We start from the raw sequence: 22,330 nt of genomic DNA on the forward strand, positions 1-22,330 counted from the left end.
TCATAAGTTTCCTGTGGATGGTTTCACATGAGTATATACTTACAAATCACGAAAGGTTTCATCGTAAAATCACGACGGATCCCTGTTACGCTTTTTGTCCACTATTATTTGAGACCACTTTATATGTACTCCATGATTGTAAGTATGCAAAAGCTATTTAGCTGAAGATTTTGCCTATAGGTTTAAGGGGTCATTTCTTTACTCTTGATTTGCGTAAGTGGTTGATAGCAAACCTATGTGTTGCAACAGTCCTAGTAAAAGGAATATGACTGGCCGCTCATATTTGGTGTAACTTGTTGGCATTTGTGAAATTGGAGGAATAAAAGATTACTCTAGACAAACTTTTCCTTTTCAAGTACACCAGTGAATCTATTCTTAGGATATGCCAACGATATTTAGTCTGCTCGATAGTAGAAAATGAATTGTCTGCCAAAAGGGAGAAAAGAGATAAATTTGTGGATTGGACCCCCTCCATTCTGGTTCGGTCAAACCCAATTCCGGCAACCCAAATCCAATTCCAGTAAGTGCACTTATTTGTGATAACTCAGGCAATTGGGTTGCTAGATTCGCGCAAACAGTGAAAGTGTATTCTTCTGTCAAAGCAAAACTGTAAGGCATTTTCTTGGGCCTCAAATTGGCAATTTCTTTGGGTATTACCAAACTTATCATGGAGTTGGACTCACAAGTAGCCATTTTTCTGCTTCAGAAATCAACTTAATCACTTCAGTTTGGTAACACATTCATTTCTCAAATTGGAAGTATGCTCAAGTAATTTCAATAGGTCAAAATTCTCCGTAATTTTAGGGAGGAAAATGCACGTGCGGATTGGCTAGCAAATTAGGTTATCCAATCCAACAATAAAAGAAAACTGATCTTTATCTACTCAACGAGAAAATATTTATTGATAGGCGTATATTCTTTTACTCATATCCACTAATATATTGACATTTGTCCACCAACCATGTCAATAGTTGAAGTGGAATTTAAATAACAAATCAAGAAATCTTCCATCTTCACCTCTCAGCACTCTCTCTTCCTCCTTTCTTCATCCACAACCATCGGACCTCTGCTCCTCTCCTGCCTTTGCCACTGTGGAGTCGTCGGCACTATGATTAGACCAACCACCACTGCGTCCAAGCCGAGCATGGTCGACTTCCTTTGTTTTCTCTGTCTCGTTGTTCTCCAGATCTTGAGATCTGGTTGTCCATGGTCGAAATTGTTAGCGCCACGCGTCGCTCGTCCATGGCTGCGTTCAAGCTTCGACCATCTTCCCTGACATATGTGTCCTCTGTTTTTGCTTTTGCTATTTGAGCTAGCAATCCATGGCCGTTTAGATCTCGAGCTCGCTGTCAAGGCTCCCGGCCATGGACAAGCTGCGGACGCAAAATTTGTGGACGAGTCGCTTTGCATGCCATAGATGAGCTAGGCTTGCGGCCATGGATGAGACCAAATCTGAAAGCATAACTCCAATCCAGATCTGGACGAGCAATTGTTCAGAGCTGTCTAGTGGATGGACAAACTCCCATCACGCTTGTTGCAGTGTTGTTGTAGTTAGGGATGAGCAGTTTCAAATTCCGTACAGGTTCCACCTAGAACCTATTTATTGGAACCGGTTCATCATTTTTTGTAAACCTGGAACCTACCCTGCAAATCAAAGGTTCCAAGGTCAGTACTAGGGTCTACCCAGATTCTGTCTGTATTATTAATTGAACGATACAATGAATTATCACATTTAATGACTACCACTTATCGTTACAATACACTAATCACAACTTGTATTTGGATATACGAAAAATATGAAATATTAACAAAGTAAAAATCTCAATTATAAAATAAAAGTTTAAACTAGTGGTTTTAAATTATACACTCATCATTGAACGCCATGCAATACCGCGAGATCACGTTGAAAACTACTCTGCATACCTTGAAATCTGGAATCGGACAGCTTTCACCATTTCAGTTCTTCGCTTCCAGGTTCTATCCCGAAATCATACCCACCTCTGGTTGCAGTTGATGGATGGACGAACAAAGGTTGCGGCCATGGACCATGAGTGATGACAGAGATGTAGCTTGAGCCGACCACAAGCGACTCCAAAAGGGGTGGAGATGGCAGTCGGTGGTGGAAGAAGAGAAAAATAAAAAAATTTCATTTTCTCGTTCCGCATCAGCAGTCACATGTCAATCGGTTATTAGACACGGGTAAAAAAAAAAAAATTGGGCTGCCACGCGAGATGCTAACGTGGCGATATCAAATCGGTCAATATTTTCTCTCACCTGGTCAACTTTACTCTTCTTATCAAGGAGAACGTGCATTTTCTGCTTCGAAAGCAGCACCGATCCTGACCCTCCATTGCCGATGGCCCGCCGTCATCTCCGCCGTCCATGTTCTCCTCGGCGCTTCCTGAATCATTTCCATTTAAAGAAGGAGGGGGGACGCGAAAAGGGAGGAGGAATTCCGCCGAAAATCGGATTCGGACCGGGTCGATCATGGACATCCGAGGACCGATCCGGTTCCGCAGCTCCGACTCCTCCTCCTCCTCCTCCGCGCACCACCGCTTCCTCGGCAGCTTCTCCCCCCTAAACCCTAGCCCCCCCTCCTCCAGCAACGCCGCCGCCGCCGACGACGACGACGCTGACGACGACGGCGACCTCTGCGAGGACGACATCTTCTCCGCCGTCGACTTCTCCGTGGCCGCCGAACACCGCGGCGGCAACGGCCTCAGCGGCCAGGTTCCCGCCGCCTCGTCTCCTCGCCGCCGCGATCGCCACCTCGGCCGGCACGGGAACTCCGGCTTCGGCCCGCCGGATGGCTTCGGCATACTCGCGGCGCTCCCCGAGCGCGAGGCTAGCTCCGTCCTCGCACGCAAGGCCTCGGTCTCTCCTTCCTCGTCTCTCTCGGCGGCGGCGGCGGCCGTTTCGTCCTCGCGGATGATCCCTGCGATCCCGCGGCCCCCGCAGGACAGATTTCCGCGGGCTCATTTTTCGTCGGCGGAGCAGTACCACCAATCGGCGCCGGTGAACGTGCCTGTGCTGATGGCGAGGAGGCAACGCGAGTTCGTCGAAGTCGAGGACGAGAATGGCGATGGCGATGACGAGAAGGATTTCGATGGGGAGGAGATGTTGCCGCCGCACGAGATAGTGGCGAGGCGATTGTCCCGTTCGCAGAGCGTCGCGTGCTCGGTGCTCGAAGGCGCCGGGCGGACGCTGAAGGGGAGGGATCTGCATCGGGTCCGCAATACGGTGTGGCGGCAAACAGGTTTTCTAGATTGAGAACGCTTCTGTAACTGAGCTGACGGAATATTGTGATGTCTGGTATATTAGAATTTGGCATTCATAATATATGATTTTAGGTTAGTAATAGGGACGTATTCTTCTATTATTATGTTGAAATCGTGCCCCGTTCTGGCTCTTTTACTTCTCTATTCCAACTGCTGTGAAAATTTGCACGGGTTAGATGATTATTATAAAGTTGTGATTCTTTGAAAACTCGAACGAGCTCTGCAGCTATGAGATTTTAGATGTCTGGTTTACTTGGCATTATGGAACTGGCATGCTGGAGTATGTGTGATTCGATCTTCGATTTTATGGTCAAATAAGCCAACTTGAGGTTCTTATCAATCTGTATGATCAAGGCGGAAGTATCTGTAGCGACTACTTTGCTTCGACTAGAAATTTATGACCACTAAACTTCACTTTCATTACCAGGTAGACAATTGAGCTAATAAGCTCCTTCCTTACGGGCCACATTTCGACATACGTCTGCGATAGGGTACACTGAATTTGTGGGTAACAGGAGTGGTATTTACGACAGGCCAAGACTTTGGTTGTGAGCGAGTTGATGGGCTTCATATTGTTCTTGACTAGTACATACATTGACCTCTTAACATCTAATTCCATTCAATTTGTTCTGGTTCGTCGATGCCTTACTGCCAGTAAGTTTTGGCTCTGCATTAGAGCACTTTGGTTTTCTTGGGGCTATTACTGGGTAAATGGAATCCACTGCAGCAGAAGTTAATGTCACACGATACAGTGGATGTTTCCTTTTGTTAGTTAAAAAAAATGGATGTCATGTGTACTGTATTTCAACCCAATCAATTGTCTTGCCGACTGTTTGTCAAGATTGATAAGTTCTTGAATATCATGGGCTGTGAGGAGCTTCATTTTGGGCCTAAATTTGAGTTTTCTTTCTGTGTTTTCTGGATTCTGATCTATTCGTTTGCGTTGAGGAAATGAGCTCAGGTGAGTTTATGCACATCAATATTTCGTGGGTTGATCCTCACAACTGTAGGCATGACAGAACAAAGGCTTGTACAAGAAGCAGAACCGGTTTTTTTTTATCTTTACATTCATTGCTAACACTCTAGTTTGCTCAAGCACGTCGCAAAATTGTGATGCTCTTAAATTGCTAAGGAAGATTTGTTGCAGTCTGTCAAGGATATTTCTTTTAGAAACACATGGGGAATTATTGTGGTATACGCTGATTTCGAGTGAGAGATCTGAGCTGGGAGAAATGAAGTGCACATGATGAGCTGTATAGTGTGTTAGGAAGTCATTACTTAGTAGAGAGGTAGAGCATCTGGCTTATGAACTGTTTTACTATTTCATCTGCTGATCATTCTAGTGAACTCAAGTGTGTAAACCATAGTTTTGTGATCTGAATGCATTATAGTAAAGAGAACTTTAAGTTCCCTCTTCTCAAATATTTCTTCTTCCCTCCTCTATCTTCTATTTCTCTGTTTCGCTTCCCTATTGACTCTTCTTCTTGATATCTTGTGCAACTTTACACCATACAACACATATTTCCGTATTCAACATGACCAGTCACTGAGAGGGATAAAAGACATACATTGAGTGAGAGTGGCGCTGAGTGTCTCTGAAGTCATATTTGCTGTGTTATCGGCCCTTTCAACCTTTGTAATAAGTCTGTCTTGATCAGAATTCGTTCATTTTATATCTTGTATAAGGTCAACTAATATCTTTAAACTTATATCATCCATTCTCGTTATCGGTCAAGCATGGAATCTGGCTATCTCGTGAGGTCGTACCACTGAAAGTTGACTTAAATGCCTGGGTCATCATATAGAAAATTCTGTTCCTTTGCAACAAAAAAAAACTGTAGATATTGATGTATAAGCAAGCTCGGTTTGTTGGGAAGTTCATAGGTACAACAATCATCGGCTCTACTTAGTTTAGTCGCATAAGAAAATAAAGCTGTACATGGAAAATTTAGTTTTTAATGTATGTCTCCCTGAATGTATTAGATAATACATTGAATGACGTAGTTGGGACAATTTTAAAGGCCTGACTAAGCTAGACGAAGGATTACTTTCAATTTTTTGTCGGGGCCTGATGCGTATCCAATTTATTGTCTCTCGTCTATGTTCGATTATATGGGCTTATAGGGTCATGCGTCAAATATCTAGTATGATGATGTCCATTCATCTATCTTGTCGCTTTTGTTTGGTGTCTTAGAGTTATTGTCCAGATTTTAGCATACTTTTTGAGAAAATCTCCCTCACTCGTTATCCTTATGGTAGGTGATGGTTTAACTCTTTGGCTGCACTGAACAAGGTATGCTGTGCTTCACCTTTTCCGATCCTTTCTCGTAATCTAGCATCATGCAAATCTCTTGTGAAAGGCAGGAATTTGCTTGCAGATCATGCACGGCTCTTATATATCTGACTTTAAACGCTGGGATATTCAAATTTCCTTTGATCAGGTGGATAAATTCCCTGCATATTGGCATCTCACCCGTCATGCCTAAAATTACATGGCACTTGATGGGTGTTACTTCTAGGGATGTGCAAAACAGACTGCCAAAACCAGGAATCGGACAAAACCGGCCCGGTTCCTAGGAGTGTCAGTCCAGTTCCCGGTTCCTAAAAGTGGAACCGGTGTCCAGACGGTCCGGTTCCCAGTTCCAAGGGGGAACCGGACCGACTACATATACATTTTTTTGTTTTTTTATTGCTTTAAAAAAAATAGTAAAATGTGAACTAAATCCTAAGTGAACTTCATTGACAAAAATTAGTAAAATGTGAAATAAATCCTAAGTGAACTTTATTGACATAAATTCATTGACAAAAATTAGTAAAATGTGAACTAAATCCTAAGTGACTAGTTTCCGGTCTCTAGGACCAATGGGAACTGGTCCTCCTGGTCCGGTTCCTGGTTTCACCTTGAAACCGGACTCGACTGGAAACCGATCATCCTTAATTACTTCACCCTGGTTGTGAAGCTGTTATAGAACTTTCAAGTTAAGATGTTAATGTCTGAAGTTGCCACTCTCAGTCACAGGAAAAGTTTTGCTGGTTCCATCTGCTTTTTCAGGCAGATCTTTTTCCATATGCTTGCTCATTAATGCTGTGTCAAGATAGATTTGTTTTTCAAACGAAGTCAGGATTGGCCATAACATCACCATCAAACATGATATGTCCTAGTCCTCAGTTTAAGCAAATGCTGATTAGTTCTGGAACGAACAGTTTAACAGTCTTATGTACGAGCAAATGATGTAAGAGGAACACGAGGTTGTTGGGTTTTCTGAGCCGTGTGATGATGTTGCACAAACCTTCCATTTAGAGTGATTTACAGGATCCTTGATGGAGGTTTATGGACCATAAGCTACTTGGTGTTGATTGGACCGACCGAATTGAGGTGACACAATTCACTACTTGATTTCAAATATCCAGACCCGATCCTCCACTTGATCTGGACAAGAGATGATGTTTGTTCCTTGTGAAAAAATCATATTGCACGTGTGTGGGTCCTATTTTGAACTCATGGAGAGCAAGGACTGGACACAGTTGCTAAATGGCGTTTAAGCTTACACGGTGTCCTTGTTGCGATGTGTACCCTTTTGATTGTCTCCTTGCAGGCCATACAATGGTAAGAGTGAAGCACTTGATGCGAAAAGAGGATTTGATAACCAGCCGGGAATGTGACTTCTTGATTTACTGAGCCATAGGAAGAAGGTGGGCATGCATTCTTCAATAAATTTCTCCTCTATTTTGGCGGTTTTAATGAATTTTTGTCACCGGTGGTCATCACCAGATCCTCTTGTCCGTCCTTTTTCACAAACTGGCAGTTAAGTGCATCTTGAAGATAAATTTCAAATAAAGAGCTTCGATATCCTTTTGTCCCAATGGTGACGGACGAAGGCATGTGCATTTAATACCAGCATAAACATCGATCCTGCATGAGATATGACTACTCCGCAATTATTATCTGCTTGTTTCTCCTCTGCCATTGTATTATTGAATTGATCCTGAACATATGCAAATTAAAACCGAGAATTTCCTTGCGGGGGAAAGTCCGGAAATTTGCATGTGAATCGATTAGATAGTACTATAAGGTCTCGACATTACAGAGAGAAAAAGAGAGAAGCAGAGAAGATGAAACTCACTCGTTTTGTTCTGAAGTTTTTCATTACCTATAGCCAAATAGATGTTAATGCAATTGATACTCGGATTGGAAAAGTTGCTTAGAGGACGAGGATTCAAGATTATGTGCACTTGTGCAGAGGAGAGACAGAATCTGGGCACTTGTGAATGGCTGACAACAAGTAGGCTGTGCTTTCGCGACACCATTTTTCAGGCTCATGTGCATACCCAACACACACTAGCTGAGGGAGCTGGCAATGTCATTCCTTGGAACCACTCATCTTCACCTTCTTTCTCATTCACATCGAGTATGTTAGAAGGATATCAACGGATGTGGGATTTACAAATTCGGGTCAGGTGCACGAAGATCAATTTCTCTGAGTTAATTGTGATTTCGTTAATGAGTTTTCCAGCAATAGTCAAATTTTTTATTGTGTTATGAGTAATCAATAATTTGAAAATTAAACCTTTTAACGTAGTAAGTGTCATGGACCTTTGATAACGCCGCTCACTGGACCAGATTTGAACTGTTTCTTCCACAAGTATATTCGAGCTTGCATCAAGTTCCATTATTTTTTAAGTAAATGCAGAATGATGCCTTTCAAACTTGTGGGGTAACAAATGAATGTGAGCTTTTATTGTATCTTCTTAAATACCTTGCAGGTCTTGAGCCCCAGCAGCCTGTCCATCACCTACTCTCCGACTGTGTAATAAGTGAGTCTTGCTCGACTTAGCTGTATTCTGTACTATTCCATTGTACACTGAGCAATGTACCCTCCATGTGCTCTGTCCTCGATGGGGTCACAGAAGTTTCCTCCAATCATGGAAGGGAACTGGTATTTCGGAGAATGAGAAGATCCCGGTAACATTCGTGCCATCCTAACGCAGGCAGTGACTCGAATTACCCAGTCCTTGCAGCTATCTTCTTAGGACAATAAGTAGCATGCGTACGTACGTACGTACCTGATTACATACCTTCATCTTATGAAGACAGGTTGAGGAGCATAGCCAGTGGACAGAGTTCGCTATCAGCTGCTGACGGTCTAACGTAGTAGAGATTCTGCATGCCAAGTTGCCCAGGACTACGGGAAGCCCGCAGTCCAAGACAGCCATTATGGTTTCTTTGTAGACATTAATTAAGGCTGCGAATAACAACCATTCTATTTCAGAAATCAATTTATTTATATTTCTATTCCTGGATGAATTTCTGAGCAAAAAAACCCGTTTGATAACGATACAAAATTTTTGTTCCCGAAATAAAAATCTATTTGATAACGGCACAAAATTTCTGTTCCCAAAATAAAAATTCGTTTGATAATGGCACAAAATTTCTCCCTCTCGAGTGGCCGGCGAATGAATGGTGGGCGAGTGGCGGCGGCGGACGGTGGCGGCAGAAGGAAGGCGGCGGGGGGAAATGGCGGCAAATGGCAACGTGGCCAGTTCGAAGGACAGCGGCTAGAGGCGGCCAGCAACGGGAGGAGGGCAGCAGCGGGAGGAGGGCGGCCAATGGCGAGAGACGGTGGCCGATGGACGGTGACCGGCGGCCGGCGACCGGCGGTGAGAGGTGGGCAGCGGCCAGTGGAGGGAGGAGGGCGGCCGGTGGTGAGAGACGGTGGCCGGTTGACGGCAGGCGGCTGCTCACGCCGGTGGTAGGAGACGGCGAATGGCAGGTTGCGGGCAGCCGGCGGCGAGAGACGATGGTCGGTGGACAGCGGCCAGCAACGGGAGGAGGGCAGCCGGCAAGTGGCTAGCAAATGGGCGATCGGCTAGGAACGAGGACGAGCGATGAGAAGAATTTTAACTTCTCATTTCTGTTCCAAACTTATTTCTGAAATCAAAATTTGTTCTAGAAATAGAAAAATGAAATTGCGTTACCAAACGGATTTCTGTTCCAAACATGTTTCTGGAACAGAAAAATAGAAACAGAATGATTATCGTTCGTAGCCTAATCAGTTATGGTTGCTGTTTCATGTTAGCGAACTCCGACGGCCAATGAACATTACTCGACCCAAATAAGTTCTTAATCACATCAATGCGAAACCCAAAAGAAAAACCAAAAAAAGAAAGAAGGGAAAAATCTGTGCTATGGTTGTTCTCTGTAAGAGCCATGATGAGACAGAATTTACTGCCCTCTTCACGACCCCCTTCAACAACTAACTGGAAAGAGGGACCGTCCTCCATTACTGGCGACGTAGTTCTCCTCTTCATTTATATAAAAGCCTGCCCTCATGCCATGCCAACTTGCTTCAACTCACCTCTCGTCTTGTTAGCCGTGTGCAGAACCAGGGAGAGGGGGTCGATACATCATCCGTCCATGGCTCTCCGGCATCGGCTGGCGACAGCGGCCTTCTTCGTGGCGTTTGCTCTGGCAAGCCTCGACGTCTCGGTCTGCCTTGTTGTGAAGGGAAAAGTGACCTGCCTTGACTGCAAGCAAGGCCATGACTTATCAGGTCCTCACTCAATTTCTCCATATTTCTTTCATGCTGTTGTCGAATTCTTTGCTCCCTTGCAGCGTTGGTTCACCACTTCTTAAAGGGACTTGATGCCGACATTGAGTTGCGTTGTCGGGAGACTCTTGCCTTTAATTGGAGAGGGTTAATCCACATTTTCTCCTGAGGTGCATGATTCTATAGGTGGCAAAGCAGAAGCTCTTGAGAAGCAGAATAGAGAGCATTTTGTCTTAAAACCCATTTTAAGGATACTGAAGTTGTTTTGATTAGTGTCGTGATAAAACAAGAAACCGAATATTTAAACGAGCGGGTCATATTTATACACCCAACCGGATTACGCCGTATCCCTTTAAAAACCTGTCATAATGTCTCTAACGTAATTATTCTCCGCTGCGTCTTACTTATAGCGTAACGACATAGACGATAGATTTTTTTAATTAGAAATGTCTGCATATACGGCACGGCATGACGTTCAACATATCATTCCAAGTGAGTGCGGTGTTTCGTTGAGCTAGCGAGGCACCGGGACTCTATGCTTATGCCCTCCTAAAACCGTAAGATCCATAAGCCAAGTCCCGTTTGGCGAACTTCCGGGGCTCAATTAAACGCGAGAGGTGACTCGAGATATCACTTTGACCATAGCACCCTACCAAATACAAGAACCATATAAACCTGCCTTATGTAGATCCTTTTCCCCTTCCCCCGCCCGACGCATAATATGAAGATCCACGCAGCACCAACACTTCTCAGAGGTTCCAGCTTTCTTTCCACAAACAGAGAAAGAGCACTAACAGCAAAAAGGCCAAAGAGCCAAACAAAAGCACACATCACCCTGCCTTAGAAACTTCATTTTAAAAGGCGACCATATGAAACATGCTCTTACCACTTTGGTAGTGTTCTTGGCTACAACAAATAAAGGATGATTCCTTAACTTTTTGCCCTTTATCATAAGAAAATCTAGTTTAATAAGGTGACTTCCGAGCGGAAGGAATACGTGCTAATCTTATGGATCAAGTGAAGCGCAAGCCAAATATGACTAGGCGGTCCACATGCAAAACTCTTTGCACTTTTAATGTCGCGAGAAAGCAAACTCGTGCCGCGCGTCTAATCTGTACACACGATTTTTTTTTATCTGCTGTGTTTGTTTAGGGATCAAAGTCATGGTGAAGTGCGATGGAGTGAAGAAAGCATCCGTGGCCGCCACAGACGACGACGGCTCCTTTGACAGCGGGGCGGAGGCCTCTTCCAATGGCGCCACGAACGAAAACGGCGGCTCGACCGCCGCTGCCCCGCTGAACTGCCTAGCCAAGGTTCTCGGAGGTCCCGAACAGCTATACGCCTCGAGAGATCACATGGTCGCCAAGGTCGCGGAGGCGAAGGGCCGCGACGGCGCCGCCTCCTACGCCCTCTCCGCGCCGCTGGCCATCTCCACGGCATGCCCGCCGGGCAGGGAGTGCGGGGCCCGCAGCACGGTCGGGTCATCGCTGACCGTCGATCTCCCCCTCCCTAGAGAGTGGGGCCTAGCACCATCCAGCTACTACATCCCCTTCTACCCCATCATTGGCATACCTTAAATCAGGGCCAATCCTACTAAATCCCCCCGCATAATCCATAGCAGCCCCATATAAAATCTACATCTTTATATATGTGCGCGCGTGTTTTGTGTACGTACCAGTGTTTGTACGAATGAAAGCATCTAGACCCATGTGATGCAATAGCAACTATTAAGCTTTTTGCCTTGTGCTTGATTTTGTAGAAGAAATCGATTATAATTCTCTATCTCTAATTCTCGCGTAGGCCGTGTTGCATATATATGCTACAAATACATGAACTTTAAGTGTGTGGAGACTCCCCCGCAAATGTGCCTACGTATATCTTATCCCGAGTCCCGACGCAGCACGACGTGCTTGAGAACGTGTCCGTTTCTCGAGCCACGAAAACGAAACGAAAGAAATGCTCCCGTATAGGGTCAATCTCGGCCGTCGATCGCGCGCGGGACGCCCGATCGACTGCTTACGACGGACCGGGCCGGGCTGAAATCCGAGTGGCAGTGTCGCCCCCTTCTTCCCGTGAGGACCAAGTGTCGTCCATGTAGGACCAAATCCATCCGCGGTCTAAATGGACCGGGAAAGGGCAGAGAGAGACCAACGCGAACGTTCGATGCCCGGACAGAATCCGCTCTGGATCCAGCTAATGCAAAAAACACGAGAGACGCCTGGCGGTCAAGATTGACGACACGGTTCGTGTCGTGATAAAGCGATTAGAACTTGGGGGGGGGGGGGCGGCGTGCTTCAGTTTCTCGACACGGATTCAATGGCAGGGTCGACACAGCATTAACCGCGACAAAGACAAGAAGACCAAACGGGGAACCCTTCTCGCGCTTTGGTCTCGGATGGATGATATCCCCAAGGGGACCCATCTTCAATGTTGGAGACCTTCCCCCCCAACAACACCTTTTGAAAGGGACGTACGGTCGAAGTGTGTTGCTCGTTGACAAAAACGTGTGTGCCCACCCCCCCCCCGCATATGTATCCTCAAAAAGAGGGTGTATTTTGGGGCAACTTCAAAGACAAAAAAGAAAGAGATTCGACGGCTTCAAATTTAAAAGATAAAAACTTGAAAAAACGAACGGCTCGGAGCCGCCGGATCGAAAGTTTTGAGTGCCCGAGTTTTGCACGCGGGTCGAGCTCGTAATTTGTGATTTACTATCGACGGTCCATAATCCAAATCACGGCGAAACGACGCTTCAACGAGAAGTTCGATCGATAATCTTGACGAGTTTTTTTCTTTTCTTTTTTGGGTTGTGGAGAGAAAGGGGGAGTCTTTTCTTGAAAAGTGGACAAAAAAGCCAGGTTCGAAAAACTAAATACGTAGCAAAATAGATCATATTCATACAAAGCTATATAAGAAATATCCATACGGAAATGTCGTTTTATGATTTTTATCGTGAAGAAAATGCAGGGCTTTTCTCGTTTTGGGATTTATTCAGCCAAATCCCTATTAATTTTTTTCTTTACGCGAGTCTCTTTTCATAATCTTACTCCGTTCAAATTCAAAAAAAAATATAAAAAAAGGGGCATATCTAAATACGGATTTGCCGTGGATCTTGCGGTATGTGAAAAAAGAAAAAAAAGCGTTTCTTTTGTCAAAATAAATGTAATAAAATCGGACCTTTTCTTAGGGGAGGGATAAGACAGAATATTTTGGGGATCCAAATGGAAAAATGACGCAAACAGTTCTCGAGCTTTGGCTCGATATTCGATATGATCTGTGAACTTTTAATTTGTTCAATGTAGTCCCCGAACTTTTTAACTCGATATGCAATATGATCCCCCGAACTTTTAGTACATGTTCAACTTAGGAAAATGTTCAATTTAGTTCAACAACCACATTGGTCATGCACCAAAATCCCAGGAATCACATTGAACAAATTAAACAAGTTCAGAGACCGCACTGAATATTAGGCCTAAAGTTCGGGGATCACATTGAACAGATTAAAAATCCGGGGATTGAATTGCACATTGACTCGAAATTCAGAGACCGTTCGTGTCGTTATCCTTCTATCCAAAACAAACCCACGTATGACGTATCTCCCGACACCCCTCGACGTCTTTCTTTTCTTTTTAAAAAAAGAAAAAAAAGAGAGAGAGAGACGAGACAAGTCAATGAAAAACATATTAAATAAAATGGAAAAGGGATTCCCTCCCTCCCACTGTCTGAAGACGGAGTAAACGCGGACAGGAACGAGCAAAAATACCAAACGCTATTAAAATAATAACAATAATAAAATTAATAATATGAATCCCCCCCAAATCCTCGATTTTTCCATTTAACAACCCAAAAAATAAAAAAAGAGCGCAAAAAATAAAAAAAAATTTAAAAAATAAGAAAAGAGAGAGGAAGGATTCTCGACGCAACGCATGGTGGTTCCAATCGCTTGCGCGTCCCTCGTACCCCCAGACAAAAAGGCAGGCCAACGAACAGCTGGCCTTGTCGTGTTTTTTTTTTTGTTCTTTTGCAGTCCCTCTTTTACCCTCTTCTCTCTTATTTTATTATATTCTATTTTTATTTCCTGATTGTTCAGTTCTCCAGGACTCGGTCTCATCGACGTGGATGCCCCCTTTTTTCAGCGGGCGACGAAGAAGGAATCGATAAGATTTCGTTAATTTCGCGAAAACACGGATGATTTTAAAAAATATATATGTATATATTTTTTTATAAATAGATATTTGTATCGCTTATAAAAATAAATAAAAATGTATGAAAATATTTTAGACATAATTATTGTCGATAATGAAAATATTTTTCGTCGATCGATTATCTCGGGGCGATTCAGACGGCCGTTCAAATCGTTTATTTCTTCGCGAAACAAACGGACGGAACCCGACGATCCGGAAAAGGAGAACGGGGTTTCGTTTCGTTTCCGTGGAAAATAAACGATTGGAAAATGACCGTCTGTTATCGCTCACGAAAATAAATGGACGAAAAGTATTCTTACCGCTCGCGAAAAATATTTAGACATAAATTATTATCCGGAATTTCGTCGACAGGTTATTTTAAGAACCGCGAGCGAATCGTTTTCGAAAAAACGGAAATAATTTTTTAAATCATTTTTACTTTTCGAGAAGACGAAAGGAGGCTGAAGGATAACATACGGCGTACAGGACGTGGGAGCCACTTTTCAGTTGGACTCGTTCAAAGAGCAGTACGTGAGTGCCGTCACTTAGTGAGTGAGATTGGGCGATGATTGCACATCCTTTGGTATTGGAGAATTTGATGATTTGCTTTGGTCTTTTCTACCCACATTGCATTTCTCTCCTCTCATCATGATGGCAACGCCCATTTCTTCAAGATTCTCCACATTAGCCCGATCTTCCCGAATTCGCCTCCGCCGAGTCCCTCGTAAATGCCGGTATCGCGCCGCACGCAGGCTGCGGCGTCGCTCGTAACCCTTTTTTTTTCTCCTGTGGTCTTGACGAGGTCGTGATGGGCGAATCGGCGGAATTCAAAGAGGGTACGATGGGGATTGCTGCTTCGGATTTAGAATTGAGTAGTATCGGTGTTGTAATGTGCAATTTTAATTTGGCCTTCGTGCTTTCTCCATGAATAATAATTTATTTCAAAGGGACAATCCTTGAACTTTGACCTAATGTGTAATGTGGTCTATTAACTTTTAATTTATTTAATGTACCTCCTAAACTTTAACTTAATGTTCAACGTGGTCCATGAATTTTTAATTTGTTTAATGTGGCCCCTCGACTTTTGGTACTTGTTCAATGTAGTCCCGAAAATGTTCAATATAATCCCTGAAGCTGAATTAATGGAATGACTACATTGAACATTTTCATACAGTTCGTGGACCAAATTGAACGTGTACCAAGAATCTAAGGGTCACATTGAATAAATTAAAAGTTCAGGGACCACAATACATACTGGGTTAAAATTCAGTGACCACATTGAATAAATTAAAAGTTTAGGAATTATAATGTACACTGGATTAAAATTCAGTGATCATATTGAATAAATTAAAAGTTCAATGATCACGTTACATATCAAAACAAAATTCAAAGATAGTTTATACCATTTTCCTTTTTGAGAAATCGAGCTCCTTGCTTCGCAAATCCTACGGAAATAAGAATAAGAAAGGCAGGGGGGGGGGGGGCAAAATTGGAATTGAGAGCACACGTGCTCTGACTTTTTGGTCCGATTGTACGGCCTCCGTGAGAAATTAAATCAATAAATCAAAATGAGTTCACCTCCGACTCCGCGTTGTTGCCTTGCCCGGATCTCACTTCAGACAGCGCTTAAAAGATGCGATTTTTTTCATCGTTGGAGCTTAAAAATGCGATTTTTACGTGCTGCCGCGGTCTCTCTCTATTTATCTATTTAAGCTTTAAAAATCGATTTTTCTAAAATTGAATCGGAGTAAGGTTCAGCCTCATGTTATTATCATATGCACGAGGTGTTTACGGAAATTCTATTGCTCTTTATATACACGCATCCCCTTTTGCTTATCGAACTTACCCTTTTGGATTTGGTTGGGTTGGGTTGGATTGACATTCCAACGCAATTTGTTAAAGAGGAAGATGTTTTCCCTAGCAAAAATGCGTGTAGAGTAAAATGCTCGAGAGGAGGTTGCATTGATAAGTTACCATTTTCGGGTCCTTTCCGCTTTCGGAAGAAATCACCAAAAAAATAGAGAATATCGTACCAAAAGAGGAAAAACCCAAAGAAAAGAAATGGAAAGGGCAAGCAAAAAAGAACAGCTCTGCGTGGCCTTCTCCCCATGAGACGCGCTCGATATTTACAAAAGCCTAACTTCGAAACGCTCTTTCGGTCTCGCCAAAAAGTGAAGCCTGGCTATATATCGAGATTTGGTCTCGTAAATATCGTCTCGGGCATGAATGCATACTAGAGCACGACACGGATTCCATGAAGCCGAATTGGTCGCCGGGGTCGATCCCGAAGTATCATCGGGTCGATGGTAACGTCGTGTTCCGAGAGCACCCGAGCACTCGTCGAATTCGATCCACGTAGCAAAAAAACGGGAAAAGAGAGGGAAAAAAGGGGGCGTGTGCAGGAGGCAGAGCATGGGGCACAGCACGGCAGCACAGGCCCAAGAGACTCGGGAGCTTGACTCGTTCAAAAGAGGGGGCAACAGTGCGACGGATACGTGACGACCTCCTGTTACTTTGCCTGTGATATAGGTAGATAAATGAAAACGAGCAGCAAAAGCGATGTGTGCCCATTGGACGAAAAGCGAGCTCCTTTTTTCTCCACATAAACCGCGTGGAAGTATCGCACCAATCCCCGAACGCCTTCCCAAAATTCCTATCTACTTGCGCCCATCCACGTCCTCTATATAAGTCTCCGCAGCCTGTCCCTCACTTGCCCACATGCCCTCTTTCGCAGCACACCCCTTCTGAGCAAAATATACCCTCTTGTTCATGCAGCCACGCGGATACTAACAAGAACATGGGGGAGCTTCCGCTGGGCTACCGCTTCTACCCGACTGAGGAGGAGCTCGTCTCGTTCTATCTGCGGAACCAGCTCGAGGGGCAGAGGCAGGACATGCACCGCGTGGTGCCCGTCGTCGACGTCTACGACATTGACCCGTGGCAGCTCCCGAGTATGCGCGATCCCCGCTTCGGTCTTTTGATCTAATGATGCTTCCGCCGTGATGAGAGATTTGGAAGGGAACTCGCGAGAATGGCGGGGAGCCTTTTTTATTATTAGGGGGGGGGGGGGTGCTCATTTTGGTTTTTCTGTGATGATGATTGCAGGGCTCGCGGGGCGGCTGTGCCACGGAGACACCGAGCAGTGGTTCTTCTTCGCGCCGAGGCAGGAGAGGGAAGCGCGTGGAGGGAGGCCGAACCGGACCACGGCCTCCGGGTACTGGAAGGCCACGGGGTCGCCCGGATACGTCTATTCGTCCGATAACAGGGTGATCGGGGTGAAGAAGACCATGGTGTTCTACAACGGGAAATCGCCTACGGGGAGGAAAACAAAATGGAAGATGAATGAGTATAGGGCCATTCAAGAAGAAGCCAACCCTTCAAACATCGCCATTCCTAAGGTCTGTAGTTCGTGCTTTGTCCTCTCAAAGATGCCGAGTGATCGTTCTAACAGTATGTCTGTCAGTAGTCTTGTGACAGTGTTCTTGAATTACTTTTCCTTAAAACTGACTTTGAGACTGAATGCGAAAGCAATTCTCAGTTTTTTCTTGTTTAGGCAGAAGTGCTTTTGTTATTGCATCGCTTTCCTCAAACAATCAGACAAAACGAAAGTGGGAACAGATTAGAGAATAGAAAACAATCTTTCAAAGACTATTTTATTGTTTTCACTTCGAAAACAGAGCAGTGTCTCTAAGAAACATCTTCCTGGCAAGATCTAGCTTCAATCAACTCACCGCTTCACCATTTCTTTCCGTCCACAGTTGCGGCACGAGTTCACCTTGTGCCGAGTGTATGTGATATCGGGAAGTTTCCGTGCATTCGATCGCCGCCCGCTCGAGGCAATGGAAAGGCCTGCAGGACCCAGCAACAGCAATTTGCCAGATGAAGCCCAGGCTCAACCGAATGATCGCACGGGACCCGAAAGCGGAACGCAACAACCGCTGTGGGAATGGGGGCAACTGAATTGGCCATGATTAAACCCGCACAAGCAAGGCGGGGCAGGCCTGCCTAACTGCTAGAAAGAAACTTGGCTAGGAGTCCCAAGGGGAGAACATGACAAACAGGCAATTCGCAGTTTAACTTCAGTAGCAAAGAATATTTTTGCTGCCTTCCTTTTCGGTGGGTAGATGACGAATAATAACGGAAGCTGAAAGGTGAAGGACGTGCTTTTGTTTTGACTTGAAAGATTGTAGAAATTCTTTACACTAGTGGTTGAATATTCAGATGTAGGGCATGCTTTTGTTTTTGACTTGAAAGATGTAGAAATTCCATATACTAGTAATTGGATTTTCAAACCAACCCGTGTCGCGTTGAGGAGCTGAGCAGCACTTGGGACTTCATTCATTTCAACAGAGGAACCGGTCTTCTCTCTTCTCTTCCACCTGTCAGTTGATTAATTCAAGAAATTCAAACCAGTACATAGGCACAATTTGACTTGTTTGCATGCAAAATCATGAATGCTAAGTTTGACATGGAACTGAAACTTTTTTGATCGATAAGAAAAAATGGGGCACTTGGAGATCGAGGTTACCTTGAAGTCAACTTCTATCCGAGACACCAGTAGAATAGGTCAATTTGATGGAATCTTGACAAGAGGAGAGCAAACTCCCACGTCGTGTTTCTTGTCCTTAGCCGAAGCTGTTAGATGCTCTTGCTGCTTCCAGGATTCGAGCTGTTACAGGAAAATTCAAAGTATAAAACTCAAATTGGTCAGATCTCTCACAATTTCTACATCCATGCTACCAAAAATTTGAAATCCTCCTATCCATCTGGACAGTGAACGGGGGCCAACAAGATAAATGCCATCTTTCAACTGTCATCGCGAAACCCCATCAGTTCATAGGAGGTACATAACCTTTTGGAAGTTGTTAATGCGTGGAATCACTCGCTAACCGGTAACCTCAATGAAATAGTCAATGCAAGAGTCTGGGAGATATCACGAAAGACGGCAGCTAATGTCATCAGTGACAAAGCCGAGCAAGAAAGTGGTAAGGAATTTTGAGTTTAACATGCATAGTTTCTGCTTGAAGTCTGCATATATCAGGACTTTCTCGTGTAGTCCTATCTACTTTTCAAGAAACCTATAATTAGGTCAACAAGAGAATTGGACTTTTTTCTTCGCTTGACCTGGCATCACAATCTTCTTGCAAAAGAAGCGAGTCTTTTGCGTTGGGAAGATTAGTGTAACCTCTGCCTCGAGCTATCAAGTTTCAAAGAAGCAAAATCGTGGAATTGATTTGTATTTGCAACGAAAATTTCTAACTAAGAATCTTCTTGATAGATCATTGAATGTAGATATCTATCTATACAACTACACTGGGACAAAGTGTGCGCGGAGCAGTGATCCACGGGACTCGAGAGTAATGTTTATCAGCGATACAATTCATTTTCAGCACGTTATCTGTTTTTCTTCATCCTTTTGTGTCTCGGTGTCTGCTCAAGGCAAATGTTTTGGCAACAGTGGGTATGACATAGAAAAGAAAGTGGTGATTGACAGAACGGACCGATGTACGTTCCCTTTAAATTTTGTGTCTTCCAGATCTGTATTGTGAGTCTCAGATGGAATATTCATTCTGCTATCGGAAAGTTGTGTTTCTGCTCAATGGTTTCAACGGTTAAAACGCTGAGATACTTACAAATGCAAGTATTCAAAAGATAGTCGAAGACTGATATGGCATATGATCATTCACAGGTCTGCTTAACGAGCGCAAAACTTCAGTGTCAGTCTAATGTCGTTCAACATTCATTAATCGGTTCAGGATTCAGACAAACGATCTGAACTGCACATCTCATGCCTAGAACATGTTTTGCCATTGGACTCAAGAATCAGAAGACGAGAAATTCATCTTCTACCTGGTCCCCTGAGTCACTTGGATATGATCTACTCATTCGGAATTTGTAGGGTGCAGTTTTTCGTAGTTGTTCACGTTAACATCTGTATAGTATGATCAGTCAAGAAACAAAACTTGCAAGACTTTTCACACATTCGTTAGATATCCCACCAAAAAAATGGAAAAACAAATCGCTCGCTACATCGGTATAGTGCAACGTCATAGAGAGGATCAACTCATTATTTAAACTAGAATTCACGCCGGCAGCCAACGTAGCTCTATTCTTGTCCCGACCGTCACGACACTGACAAAGTAAAACCACGGATAAAGCCTCGACAGAACTAATGAGACCGGTATGAAAAGCCAAGTACAACTTCGGCATGATGCAGACACTACTAATTCAATAACAGAGTTTTTTTTTGCATCCCAATTTGCACCAGTCGGCTTCCTTTTCATTTGCTTCTCTCTTTGTTACAGAAAATTAGCAAATAACCAAGGACAAGACCCTCCAAACCAGCTGCGCATGCTGGTTAAATTTAAGATCACCTTCCTAAAATCATATAAAACGGATGACCCATCTGCCATTGCCAAGACTGCTACACTCACTCCCACTGAAGCAGATCAAGACCCAGAATTCTTCTGTCGCCCATTCATCTGTCTTTTAAGTTCGCACAGCAAAATTTGCACGGTCAAGAGCTAAAAGAAAGTCAAACAACGAGATTTCACGAGAAACCCATAGAGGCGCTAAAGATAACACAGAGAGTCATGGCAGCCTAGCAGGAAACGGTCAAGAGGTTCGTGAAAGGGACCGTTTTTTATCTTCACCGCCATTTTGAAACTTCTTGCAATAAAGTTGTCCTTTTCGCTGACGAGTCGTCGTTGCTCCCGTGTTTGTTTGCCGGGTTTGTGCTATTCCCATTCAGGGTTTAGTTATTCCCCCCTCCTGTTTGCCTCTGCTTGTCCCTTGCTTTTGATGGCTTTTTTTGTCCATGGAGATCTTGTCAATGGGAAGATCAAGTTGCCGCCTCTTAAATGACATAGAATCTTATCCTCTCAAATGAATGAATGAATGAATAGAATAAGATCGAATTTTGCATTTCCATCCCAATCTTGTCCTTCGAGCCCGTTCGTTGCAAGAAATCTCAACTTACTTTCCTAACCATGCTCGGGCAAAATCGGGTCGAATTGAGTTTTTCCAATGTAAGTCCTTTCACAATTCATGACAATCGATCCGTAAAGATTGATTTTCGAGTTGCTAATCATATGATTTGGTGGGTTATAGGGATGATAATCCAAAAATTCATAAATATATCAGGACTAAATTAGCACAATTGAAAGGCTTATGTCTGAATTGACCGATGTACAGTAGGTAGTCATGGCCACGGGCCGGTTTCGGCCCGGAATCGGCCCGGTCAAACCCGGGCCCGGCCCGTTGACCGGGCCCGTGGTTCGGAACCGGCCCGTGGCCTACAGGCCCGATTCCGGTTCCAAAAAAAAAATTTAAAAAAAAAAAAACCTGCAGCATGGCCTGCACGTCTGCAGGCCCTGCTGCGGCCCGTTGCCAGGGCAGCCTGCAACGGGCAAAAGCCGCAAAAGTAAAATAATAAAAAAAATTAAAAAGATAACCGTTGCATTGCAACGGTTATCTAGCTTTTTTTTTTTATCCTAAATTTTCTTCTCATTTTTTTTCTTATAAATTCTCGAAAATTCTCTCATATTCTTTCAATACTCTCAAGTCTCAATTCTCTCAAATTTTCTCAATACTCTAAATTCTCTCAAATTCTCTTAAATTCTCTTAATTTTCTCAATCCACGCAATTCTCTCTTAATTCTCCCAATCAACCTGCTCAATTCTCTCAATCCACTAGAAAAATGGCAAGTAGAAGTCGAGTGCCAACTGGCAAAGGTAAGAATATCATGACGGAATCCCATCATTTTTTTTATCCTCGTGATTATGCAGATTTTCAAGATAATGAAATCAACATTTTTCCCGATGTGGAGCGCGTCCCGACGCAAGAAAGTTTTCATCCTCCTGCCAAAATATCTACAACAAAGGAGGCAGAGTAGGAACTTACATCTGACATTTGGGATCACTTCACGAAAATGGAAAGGTTTGATATTGGTGAAAAAAGGTATGATATAATTTGTAAACATTGTGGGAAAATATATAAATATACAGGTGGACAAGAATATGGAACATTCAAACGACATCTTAGGAGCAAACATCCAACCCAAGCGGGAATCGATATCAGGCAACAACAAATTTCCGGGTACGTCAATCCTAACACTTCCCATTTATTTCATTTTAATGAAAAAACTTATAAGGAAGAATTAGGTAAATTTGTTTCCGTTGAGCATTTATCATTTAGTTTTGGAGAAAGATTTGGTTTTAATCAATTTGTACAAAAAGCATGTGCTCTACAAGCAAAACGTGTTCCTAGAAATTCACTTAAACGAATAATTAAAGATCTTTACAAAAATGGAAAAAAGGATTTA

General features: G+C 43.7%; 3 protein-coding genes across 3 annotated transcripts; all 3 read left to right on the plus strand.

Moving 5' to 3' along the window:
* The first annotated feature begins 2,319 nt into the window (after positions 1–2,319).
* LOC115679025 (protein S40-7-like) lies at positions 2,320–3,486 on the plus strand. Its single transcript, XM_030602553.2, has one exon. It carries the CDS (start codon positions 2,383–2,385, stop codon positions 3,268–3,270), a length of 888 nt encoding a protein of 295 aa, XP_030458413.1. The 5' UTR covers positions 2,320–2,382; the 3' UTR covers positions 3,271–3,486.
* A 6,126-nt stretch (positions 3,487–9,612) lies between these two features.
* On the plus strand, positions 9,613–11,450 carry LOC115679029 (uncharacterized). Its single transcript, XM_030602557.2, has 2 exons — positions 9,613–9,829; positions 10,979–11,450. The coding sequence occupies exons 1-2, from the start codon at positions 9,613–9,615 to the stop codon at positions 11,401–11,403; spliced, it is 642 nt and encodes a 213-aa protein (XP_030458417.2). The 3' UTR covers positions 11,404–11,450.
* A 5,293-nt stretch (positions 11,451–16,743) lies between these two features.
* On the plus strand, positions 16,744–18,354 carry LOC115679183 (NAC domain-containing protein 90-like). Its single transcript, XM_030602769.2, has 3 exons — positions 16,744–16,958; positions 17,113–17,405; positions 17,766–18,354. The coding sequence occupies exons 1-3, from the start codon at positions 16,805–16,807 to the stop codon at positions 17,976–17,978; spliced, it is 660 nt and encodes a 219-aa protein (XP_030458629.1). The 5' UTR covers positions 16,744–16,804; the 3' UTR covers positions 17,979–18,354.
* The last annotated feature ends 3,976 nt before the right edge of the window (positions 18,355–22,330 follow it).

The sequence above is a fragment of the Syzygium oleosum genome, unplaced genomic scaffold (assembly GCF_021117445.2).
Source record: "Syzygium oleosum isolate NSW1041296 unplaced genomic scaffold, Sole_v2.1 Sole_v2.03, whole genome shotgun sequence".
Taxonomy (NCBI): Eukaryota; Viridiplantae; Streptophyta; class Magnoliopsida; order Myrtales; family Myrtaceae; genus Syzygium; species Syzygium oleosum.